Raw genomic sequence first — 10,735 nt, 5'->3', positions numbered from 1 at the left:
GCAGTTCCCAGGGGAGACAGAGAGCCCTGTCGCGAGTGCCAAGGGTTTGGGGTGATGGCAGACATGGATGGAGATGGATGAGAGATCCGGGATCAGGGAGTTAATATGGAACTGGGGTGAGAGCTGAGCCATGAGGAAAGCATGCTGGGAATGGGGAGTGGTTGCCCCAGACAGGGCAGAACAGAGTGCCAGTCTTGGGAGGAAGGTAAGCCTTATAACTTCAGGAAGCAAGGCCACCAACCTGTTCTTCGGGGCTCGGGGGAGGAGGGGCAGAGGTATGGGGCAGCAGAGCCCTGGGGCCAAGGAGTATTGAACCTTCCGGGTTTCGGTGGAGCAGAGGGCAGACAGGGATGGATGCTCAACCGTCATGGGAGCATCCATGTAGCAACCCAACAAGGAAGGAACTCTTGCAAAGAAGGAAACAGAGGCATAGACACAGAGAGGTGAAGTCTTTTACTCAAGAGCGACTAACCACTCATTACCAAGCGATTATCATTAAGTTCAGCCCTGGAGCAGAGTTTGGCAGGCCCAGCTTTTAAGCAGCTGCTCTTGCCCCTCCTACCTGCAGCAGCCCTGTGGCTGCCTCGCCCCGTACAACCACAACAGTTCCTGCCCATGTACCTAGGAAGGACAGTGACACTGGGCCACCTCTCCCCAGCTATGGTGCTTCAGGCTGAGGAAGTCCACATGCTCATGGTGACCCCAAAGAGAGCAAAGCCAGACTAGGCTGTCTGCCAGGTCAGATCCTGGGTCCTGAGCACACATGGGTAGCCATGGTAACCCTCAAGGCAGAAGTCCAGGTGCTGTCTGCATTTGGTTTCCTAAACCCTGCAATAACCCCACAGAGATCCAGACTTCTGATGGCCAAGGTTGGTCTTTTCAGCCCTCAGGAAAGGGACAGGGGCAGAGTTGAATTTAAGATGATTCAGTCAGACATAAGATATTTCCCGTGGCTGGCTGTGCCACAACTATATTCAGTGCTACTGGCTTGTCTACTACCGTTCTGTCTTCCTAGCTCCTGGAAGGTGTGGGTTCAGTCATCCTGGGTGAACCCAGCTTTTTGTCCAAGACAGCCTAGTCAGTGTTTGCTGAATTAAACTTGATCCTCCCCAGGGAGCCGTACTGTCTGACTCTGAATCCCAGACCCATGTTACTCCAGCTTTGTGACTTAGAACATGTCACTGTACCTCTTGAAAGCCTCCGTTGGCCATTAAACAGGAGTAGTAAGAAAGGCCTGTGCTACCTTACCTGGGAAGTTTGGACCTTTAGTTTATTATTCTTCTGCCTTATCTTTAAAAAAATATATATTGAGCCCAGGCTGGCCTTGAACTCAGGATCCTCTTACCTCTACCCCCTTAAATGCTGGGATCACCCTTATGTGTCGCCAGATTTATCAACTCTGTTTTGAAATTCTTAACCCAGTTTTGGACAAGCACTGCATATTCAGCATAGGTAGGGCCTTACAAACGCTGAAGTTAACGTCGAGGTTCCTTGCAATATGATTGGGTGAAATTCTCTGCCTAAGGTGCATAGCGCGTCAAAGAATGAGCAAATGTTGTCACCCCTTACTTTAGGAATATTTCGCGTGTGATGGACGAATGCCTGAATGAATGGGAGAGTAGAAGGAGGGCACCAGGCCAACAGGAGAGGGGAATGGGGGTTAAGAGGACTCCCTCAGACGGTCAAGGAGTTTCTGTCTCAGCAGGTAATAATAGGTGCTGGGGTCCGGATCCAGCTGCCACACCCCTCAAAAAGTCCATTCGTAAGAGCTGAGGACGTAGATTCCAGTCTTTATTAGGCGGGCGTGGTCCTCGATCCCAAGATGCAGTCAGTCCCTAGCTTGGTTTCAGGATCTGTCAGGGGTCCACAGATCCAATGCTCAACTTGCAGGATCCGCCCTCGAGGAGGCGGGGCCTCGCGCGCAGGCGCTGAAGCGTCTCAGAGGAAGGGATTAGTGCCAGCCTGCGGGGGTAATGGCCCCACCGGGCCTGACGTGGGCAGCAACGGCTGAGGCAGGCTCGCCGGCGGCGGGGCGAAGGCTCCCGCTTGTGGGAAGACGCTGACCGAGGCGGGGAGGGTCGCGCCGACCGGCACGCTGCTGAGCGGAAGGGGCATAGAGGCGCTGTAGGTCATAGAGCCCAAAGGCACCCCGACGGGTCCTCCCGGCGGCAGGCCCAGCGCAGGGGAGCCGGTGCGCATCTGATTCAGGGTCGGCCTGCCCTGTTCGCCTGCGCCAAACGGATTAGTGGGGGACGGAGCACTCAGACCTGAGGACAGAGGATAAAGTATAGGGACTTGGCAATGGCGGGAGAGGGGCAGCCCCGTGGGGTCCCAGACACCAGGCCAGGGTGTTCTACCTGTCAAGAAGGGGTTCCGGGTCCTTGCAGCCAGGGGTGCCTTGACTAGTGAGTCCAAGTTGACCAAAGAAGAGGCAGAGGGGCCCAGGAAGGACTCTGGAGTCCGGCAGGGGCGCGCTTCCTTTCCTGGCTGCTGCGTTAGCGCCTCTCCTAGCACACCCAGGTCAAGAGCTTCAGGCTCCTTCACACCATTTTGTTTGCAACTGGGGCTAGAGTCTCCAAATGGGTCTAGCTCTAGAAGAGAGTTGATCAGTTCAGCGGTGAGGAAGGAAGAGGGCAGAGGCGCCCCTGGACCAAGCAACTGTATTCCCCGGCCTCTTGCTCACCCACAGGGCTGGGGGACTTCCCCTTGGGCAGGGCCTGGGCACTGTCCCGGCTCTCCATGGGTTCTGTGGATTCTAGAGGTTTGGCAAATGGGTCGAAGGGCGAGGCACCACCTAGAGCTAGCCAGAAGAAAGGGAGTGAGCTAGAAGAAAGGATAAGGATGCGTCTGGGAAATGGTCTCACTGTCATTGGATTGGAGGAAAGGGAAGTCCCCAGCTTCCTACCCCCCAAGCCCTCCACTTACCAGAGGTGTTAGACGTCTCCACAGAGGCCCCCCAAGGGTCCACTCCAGTGCTGGGGAGTTTTGGGGTAGGGGAGCTTGGTGCCCAGGGGTCTGCGATGGGGGGTCCAGAAGGCAGCACTGGGGTCCTGCCCCAGGGCTCAGAGGAAGAAAGAGTAGGAAGTAAATCCCAAGGCTGGCTTCGGGACAGGGCATTCCCAGAGGGCACTGGAGACCAGGGGTCTGCAGAGGGTCCCCAAGAGGAGCCACTTGGCTCTGTGTTCGGCCTGAGACCTGGGAAGGAGAGAAAGATAGCACATTTATTATCCCAACCCTCCCCCACCCTTCGTTCAAGGGCCTTCCCACTTGCCCAGACCAGGTTGGGTGATGTGGTACCCGCTTCACACGTGGGATGCTGACTTGAGGAAGCAGCACTCTCAAGCCCATGTTTAACGAGGCCAGGAGCCTGGATCTGCAATCCTGGGAATGTAGGTTCAGTCAGGGCTTGCCTAGCCAGTGAGGGCAGCTTGGCCTTCTGCTGAGCCTCTCATGAACTAAGATCTGCAGGTGGGCTCCCCTGGCCCTTCCTTCAAAAATCCCATTCTAGAGGCAGCACAGTGATCCTAAGTGATGGAGAGGAGGTAGTTTGCCAGCAAGTGGCTGGGAGGAAGCAGGGTTCTTAGGGGCCAATCTGGGAACCCTGCATGCCCACCTGGGATGTCCCATGGGTCAGCAGAGCAGTGTGTGGAAGGCAGGGCCGGGGCAGGTGCGAAGACATCAGCCAAGTCCAGGATGGAGGACTGTGGAGGGGAGAGGCAGCCATGGCTCAGAAGTGGGTGGGGCCTGAAGGGAGGGGAGGCCTGACCTGTGGCCAGGAGCCAGCTCATGCCCCTCCTTCATTCCACAAGCGTCTTTTAATGACCCTTCACCTCTGATCAGCATTTCCTATTTATAAAACATTTCCTCATCCATCTAGTGCCCCATTTCATAACACTCTTGTGAGGTAGTTCATTTTACAGATGAACCAACTAGTTGAAGGCCAGATAGGGGAGGCGATTTGCCTGAAGTTATATAGCCAGGGAGACAGAGCTGGGATAAATCCCGGGCCAACAGAAAGGGGTAGTCAAGACAGATCTTTTTTTCGATGACTTTTTTCCTTAGCTAGTACCCAAGAGAAAATGGCCACCACAGACACAGAGAAGAAGGATGGAGAAGTACCCCAGGGGCAGCATGAATAGCATGCAAGGCTGTCTTGTTTTCAGTGGCCACCTGCTCCCCTTCCCAGAGAACTTGAGATATTTTTAGCATTATGTGCTAAACCAGCTCCTAGGCCAGACTCACAACACCATATGATTCTACAAGGGGAGAGCTGGAACTGTCCAAAACACCTACTGTGCAAAAAGGGAAACTGAGGCCAGTAGTGTCCCAAGCCACTAAGTGGCAGGTGGACCAAGGAGTCTCCACTGTGACTCTGACGTGCCCTTTGTTTCAGCTCAGTCCCCAGCCCCTGCCGTGCTCTGCTCTGCACACTGCGCAGGTGCCAGCTCAGGTATGCCAGGCCCGGGCAGCCCCAATCCCCAACCCACTCTCTACCTGGCTGGTTTTCAGCTTCTCCTCCTCCTTTCTCTCTTCTCTCTCAGGCTCTCTGTCCCGTCGACGTTGGCCAGCAGGTTCCGCGCCATTGGCCACTGGAGAATCATCTCCCTTCCAGGATCTTCCCCCCTGCAGAATGACAGGTAAGGTATGAAGGAACCGCTGACTGGGGTCAGCAGAGAGCAGGTGGGAGGTACCCGGGTGAGCGCAGTAGCAGCAGAGAAGTGATTAGTGCCCCCTAGAACTGCCACCAATGCCTTCACCAGCACCAAATCACGGTCAGCACCTATGGCCCAGGTGACTCGGCCTCTCTACGACTACCTTCTCATGCTCTTGCCGGCTCAGGCTCAGAGCCAGCTGCAACTGCAGGTCCTCGTCTCTGTGGGAGGCTGGGGGGACTGGCTGTGAGGGAGGAAGAGAGGAGTGAACTCGGAACAGTGCTCTCAGCCGAGGGCTAGAGTGCCAGCACAGTCCTGCCCAGTCGTGGCATGGTGACAGAAATGCCCCTTGCTCAAGGGGCTTTGAAAGGGTGGCTGTCTCCCTGCCTGGGTCTGAAATGCAGCTTAAGAATCAGCCTCCCAAATGGAGGCTAGTGAGCACTGAAGTGCTTTCCTTCCTTCAACAGCCACCCTGTACAGTCTCAGGTCTCACCTATCTTTTTCTTCTGGGTACCCTGAGAACTTCCATAGCCCATCCATGTAAGAGACATACATGTTCCCTGCCTGCTCTATCTGGATCCATCGAGGTAATAGCAAGGACGATGAGGTATCAGAGGTGTTGTCCCTGTCCTTCCTAAAGACGGCTGGCGGGAAGGAGCAATCGACACAGTGTTTTCTCAGAAGGTGTCGTCAGCCCACACTTCTCCCAAACCAAGAGATAGCAGGCCCCTAAGATACACCATAGACCCCCCAACTACACACCGCCCTTTCGGGGTCCTGCTTGAGAACACCAAAGGTTGGGTCTCTGACTGGGACAGACCAAGAACACCAACAGGCTCTGTGCTGTCCTGGGAGCTAGAGTGGGTCTCCAGGTCCAGGGTGGAGAGCCCAAATGGAGGCTAGTGGACACCAGCCCCCTTTCCTTCCTCCATAGGTGCCCTGGACAGTCTCAGATCTCACCTTTTCAGCCTCTTCACGGCTCATGGCCAAGGCCAGCTGTAGCTGCAGCTCCTCTTCTCCAGAAGTCTGGGGCCGGGCCTGCTCCAGGTCTGAGGCATAGCGCGGGGACGAGGATGCAGCTGCAAGAAGGGTGGGGTCTGTGAGCACACCAGCACCCACGCTCCCCTCTCTGCCTGCTGGGAAGCTGGGGCTCGCAGGGTGAGCCAGAGGAGAGTGGCTTTTCAGGCACTCGTGAGCCAGGCAGTACACTGGACACCCCTTTGTGGACTTTTCCACTGCACTGCTAGATGCCAGGGCCACCTTGACAAGGAGTAGACACCATCGCAGGGGACCTGGCAATAGTCCCAAGTCAGGACTTAATGCAGGTCTCTGACTTCAGCTCTTGAGCAGTTCCAATAGGACCCTAGCCTGTTTGGGGCCACAGGGATCAGGAGGAAGGGATCTACTAATCAAACAAAATCATAGCCTCGGAGCCCCAAGCAGGCCATCATGGGCTTTATGGAAGGAGAGCCTTTCTGTTGTTCCTCAGGTCACAAAGGCCTCTTTTGGGGAGCCATCAGGACAAAGGTTTCAACATCGGCCACCCTTGTTTTCAAGGACAGTTCCCTCGAGTGGCAGGGGTTTACAGAACGTCGGGTCTCTGAGTAGAAAGGTCAAGGGCATTCAGGTTGTCTCTCATTCATTCCTCAGATCACACAATATAGGGAGGGAGGTGTATCTCTACGGAGCTGGTTGCCCAAGCCACTCGGCTTGGAAGGAACAGAATGAATGGTATGCAACTCCAGAGCCTGCATTTTGACCTCCAAGCCACCCTCTCCACAGCTTTTCACATTACATTATTTATCTGAATGGATCCAATCGCCTTTTGAGGTAAGGAACTATCTCGCGGCTCCTGGTTGCAGAGTCATGACTACAGCTGGCCTACCACCACCACCACGCTCTCCAAGCCATCCCGTCAGGGCCTACTCACATGTGTAAGAAGACGGGGAGCCCCGAGATCTGCGGCTGAAGCCCAGCTGCCCGCTGCCAATGCCCATGCCTTCCAGAGCCATTCGCTCTTTGGTCTTGAGAGCATGGGTTCGCTCTTGTCGCAGGCGCTCCTCGTCCTTGAGAAGGGCCATCACCTGTTTGACCTTCTCACGAACATTGACGCCTTGGTCCTTGCCATCGCGGTCAATATACTGGAAGTCCTTGAGAGTCTGGATGGTGTAGAGGTTCTCACGGCACTGGTGTGCCACTCGCTCCGAGCCCGTCTTGAGCAGGTAGTCCAACAGTGTCAGAGCCTTGTATACATGCCGCCAGTTCTTACCGCTGTCGTTGAGCCGCCGCCACACCATACCCATAACCTCGGCAAAGGCCACTGTGTTGAAGGTCAGGTCAGCAATCTCTGACATGAGCGAACTGGGTGGGCCCCAGGGGTCATTGCTGGTGGCTTCACGGACCTTGATCTCGGCCTCAGAGTAGTTGTGAACAATGTTCTTCACCTGGCGTCGGAGCGCAGAGGTTGTCATAGTTGGGGACTTGGAGGTGGGCGGCCCCCGCCCCCGTCGGAGGTAGAGGGCCGAGCGCCACCGTCTTGAAGTCACGGTCTCGAAGGATGGGCCGCCTTGCTTTCAGCAGGGCGGCTGTGTCCTTGGATTCCACATGGGGCTGCAAAAGAGAGGGTCTAGAATTCAGGGTCAGCGGCTTCCTTACTGTCTACTCTGTCAAGCATGGCACAGCCAGAGTGTCCTTGCTACCAGGGACAGCTTTTGGCCAACTTTTGTTTCTCGTATTGCACTCATGATCCAATCAATGGACACTGTTTGCCATGCTCATCTTATACAACCACCAGACCAAGACATCAACCCCTCTCTCTAGCCACATATGGGGACAGTGGGACTCAGATGATCTGTCAGCGATGCCCCCAGATCACAGAGCTGCTAAGTAGCGGCACTCCTCCCTCCACCTGAAGGTCTGAATGTGTGACTTCGAGGACCATAGAGTGACACTAGGACTGTCACTCTCCCTCCCACGTCTACTTGTCTCCCCCTCCATGTGTGCTACAGCTTTTCCAGTTTAGCCCTTCATCCTTTTTTTCCTCAGATGGTCACCTTTCATAATTTAATTCATTCAACACTCATGTCCTGGGGGTCCTTTCTGACCCCCACGATCTGCCTGTGGAACACCCACATCCTAGAGACAGGACACAGATGCTCAGGAACAATAAGGCACAAGCAAGGGACAAACTGGGATACCTCCTAAAGGAGGCGGCACTCGGGGAGAGGTACAATAGGAAAATCAAGATGGAGGGGACCAGCAAGGCCAGGAGTGTGGCCTGATCAGACAGCCCGGGAAGGAGCATGCCTTGAAGGCCGCTTCTCTCCAGAGACTCAGCCACCCCCTGCTGGCACACACACAGGCCATGTAGGTGGCAGGGCCGAGCCTTGACAACACCTAGGTCTCCTCGAGACTAATTCAATACTTATTGTCAGTGTCACCTTGTTTGCTAATTAATTCATCTAATTACTTGTCTCAGAACCGCCTTTTCAGGCAGAATGGAAGTTCCCTGAGGGCAGGGGCAGTCCAAGCAAACTGAGACCTTAGGCTACAGAAGACCTCTGATAGCCAATGGAGGCAGACTCAGAAGGAGGATCAGTCACATGTCTCTTCACAGTGTCAGAAAGTGGAGAAGAGCCCCCCTGGAGAGAGAGGGTGTGCTTACCAGAAACCCAAGTGGGAGCCCTCTGCCATCACATGGCACTAATAGAGTTTTGCACATGAATACATGTACACACACACACACACACACACACAGAGAGAGAGAGAGAGAGAGAGAGAGAGAGAGAGAGAGAGAGAAGCTGGATCAGCATAGACTCCCCTTTCTCCACGACCTCCTCACGTCCTGTCAGCCTGCCCAGATTATACCCATATAATACCCTGCCCAGATCACCCTCCAGCCCCTACCCTGTTGGGCCTTGGCTGTCCCAGCCTCCTGAGTGGAGGAGGGATATAGGTTGTTTGTCTTTACAGCACACACGAGTGAAAGATCAACTCAGTTCAAAGTACCCACAAGTCTTCGCAGGTCCCAATCTTGAGCCAAAGGAAGGATGAGATTGTGTGGAAACTGGATCCCCACTGGCCCACAGCGTTGCCTACCTTCCGTCTTTCTGTCCAGCTGGCCTTCTGTGGGAATGCCACAACCACAACTTGTTAAACTCCTGCCCTCCCCCTCGTTAATGACTCAGGCCTGTGTTCACCTCCCCAGTGGGAGGGCGGGCTGGCAGTGGCAGAGTCAAGATGGGGAATAATTGTGCACGAAGCCCGCCCTGGTGTGCTCGCTCCTCCCTGCTGGCCGCTGGAATTGGCAGAACCAGTCAGATCAGACTCCACCAGAGCCCTACCTGGGCCTGGCTTCCTAGGCCTTCCTACTTCGCCAGGGTGGATACAAGCAGCCTCCATGGAAAAGGGACCGTTTGTGTAGGTTCCACGGCCCTACCTGGGTTTTTCTTCTAGGAGCAAGGTGGACAGTGTGGACACACCTTTGCTAGAGCTGGGGGAAGAATACACAGGGAGATGCCTGAGACTCCACCCTGGCCATTCATAGACTCTCATGGAGTTTAACCCAGTAGGGACACACTAAGGAGGAAGAACACCAGGGTGAGGTCCCAGAGCATGCATGAAGCCTAACTTGGGAGGGAAGGAAGGCAGGAGGCAGGCGCGGCTGGGAGCCCTGCCAGTGGTGTTACAAGCAGAAGGTTTTATTGAACACAATATGCCCAGGGATAAAAAGGAGTGAAACACAAACCCAGCTGTCGATAAGGCAGTGCGGCAGCGGCAGCCCTGGGCAGCCGGTATGGAATTACTGCAGTGACCTTGAGCCAGACCCTGCCAGGTGGAGGGAAGGACACTGAGAAGCAGCCAGGACCTGGGGAGGCTGCTTCAGAGGTGGAAAGAAGGCAGGAGGTTACTAGCAGAGGAGTGGTCTGGGAGCGGGGAACGGGCACAGAGTATAGACTCCCACCTACACGCAGGTTCCCAGAGAGATTTGGAGCAGTGGGATTTCTCAGGACACAAATCCAGAAGGGTGCCAGGGTGGGGGATGGAGAGATTCCTAAAAGTCAGCACTGAGGAAGCAGATGGCATCCCCAGGGTGGAGGTTCAGAGAGACGGAAAGAACCAATCACATGCACGAATTTGCCAAAGTATGTGTGCACCCCATCAGCCAGCGCCCCTCCCCATCCTCTGTCCCCATCAGGTCCAGAGTAAGCAATGGAGGAGTGGCAGTGTCCTTCCTGCTGCTAGAGGGAATAGGGGACTGGATATTAGCTAGTCCTAGGCTGGGGCTTCATCAGACCTGAGTTGGCTGTGTCCTGGGGAGCAGTGGACTAAAGGGTCATTCTGAGGTTAAAGGTGCAAATACAGAGATATGCCAGGATCTGAGAGAAATGCTACCAGGAATCTCCAGGTGGCCCTGCGTCCCTTTTCTGGGGGATAGGAAGGTAGAGAAGTTGCAGGTTAGAAGCCTCCAGGTGCCTTCACAGCCTTGCCTTACTCCCTCTAAAGGTTGGGAAAGAGACTAAGTCCTAAGCCCACGCTAGCCCCCGCCTTCATGCAGGGCGCCACCGCGGCGCGGGAGGGAGCTTACCTCCAGAGTGGGCTCCCTCGCCCCAGCCCCAGCAGCCTCTGCAGTGACCCTCTGACTTGTAGGGGGATGGCACCGCTTCAGGAGCAGCTCCAGAGCCATCCACCATAGACCCTGGTCCCGGGAGCCCCACCCTCGACCGAGAGGCACAGAGCTCTCTGAAGGACCGCAGGGTCCCCCAGCGGTTTGCAGCTCAGCCTCTGGCGGCTGCCTCTTCGACTCCTGCCGGCCAGCACTCTCGGGAGGAAAGTTGCTCAGCTGGCCAGGCAGGTCTGCCTCAGCAGTAACAGGACACAGGATGATGGGCGGGCGGGCGTGTTTAACCCCTTCCTGCAGTCTGCCGGGCGGTGCCTTCAGGGGAGGAGGCTGGCCTGTTTGCCAGCCGGTGACCCCAGGGGGTACAGAGTTGGAGCTCATCCACACCCACCCTGCAGTGAGTTAACCTTTCCCCTACCTCAGCTAGAAGTAGGAGAGGGTGGGAGTGGAGGCCACTCCAGTA

The 10,735-nt window shown here is 55.5% G+C and overlaps 1 protein-coding gene across 1 annotated transcript; it reads right to left on the bottom strand.

The window, feature by feature from the left end:
- Nucleotides 1-434: 434 nt before the first annotated feature.
- Epn3 (epsin 3) lies at nucleotides 435-10,528 on the bottom strand. The gene is made up of 10 exons (XM_032913315.1): nucleotides 10,240-10,528; nucleotides 6,583-7,262; nucleotides 5,613-5,731; nucleotides 4,816-4,896; nucleotides 4,495-4,623; nucleotides 3,614-3,701; nucleotides 2,926-3,195; nucleotides 2,684-2,800; nucleotides 2,358-2,591; nucleotides 435-2,267 (listed from the first exon to the last, which is right to left on the bottom strand). The coding sequence occupies exons 2-10, from the start codon at nucleotides 7,121-7,123 to the stop codon at nucleotides 1,939-1,941; spliced, it is 1,908 nt and encodes a 635-aa protein (XP_032769206.1). The 5' UTR covers nucleotides 7,124-7,262; nucleotides 10,240-10,528; the 3' UTR covers nucleotides 435-1,938.
- Between the last annotated feature and the right edge of the window lie 207 nt (nucleotides 10,529-10,735).

Source organism: Rattus rattus, chromosome 9, assembly GCF_011064425.1.
Source record: "Rattus rattus isolate New Zealand chromosome 9, Rrattus_CSIRO_v1, whole genome shotgun sequence".
Taxonomy (NCBI): Eukaryota; Metazoa; Chordata; class Mammalia; order Rodentia; family Muridae; genus Rattus; species Rattus rattus.
Note: the sequence above shows the minus strand (reverse complement) of the source record. Positions and strands in the feature narration are given on the sequence as shown.

Coding starts and splice junctions, on each gene's coding strand:
- Epn3 (XM_032913315.1), bottom strand. CDS start 7,123: ATGACAACCTCTGCGCTCCGACGCCAGGTGAAGAACATTGTTCACAAC. Junction 4,897..5,612: donor GCCGTGAAGAGGCTGAAAAG/GTGAGATCTGAG, acceptor CCTCCCTCACAG/CCAGTCCCCCCAGCCTCCCA. Junction 2,592..2,683: donor GAAGTCCCCCAGCCCTGTGG/GTGAGCAAGAGG, acceptor ACTCTCTTCTAG/AGCTAGACCCATTTGGAGAC.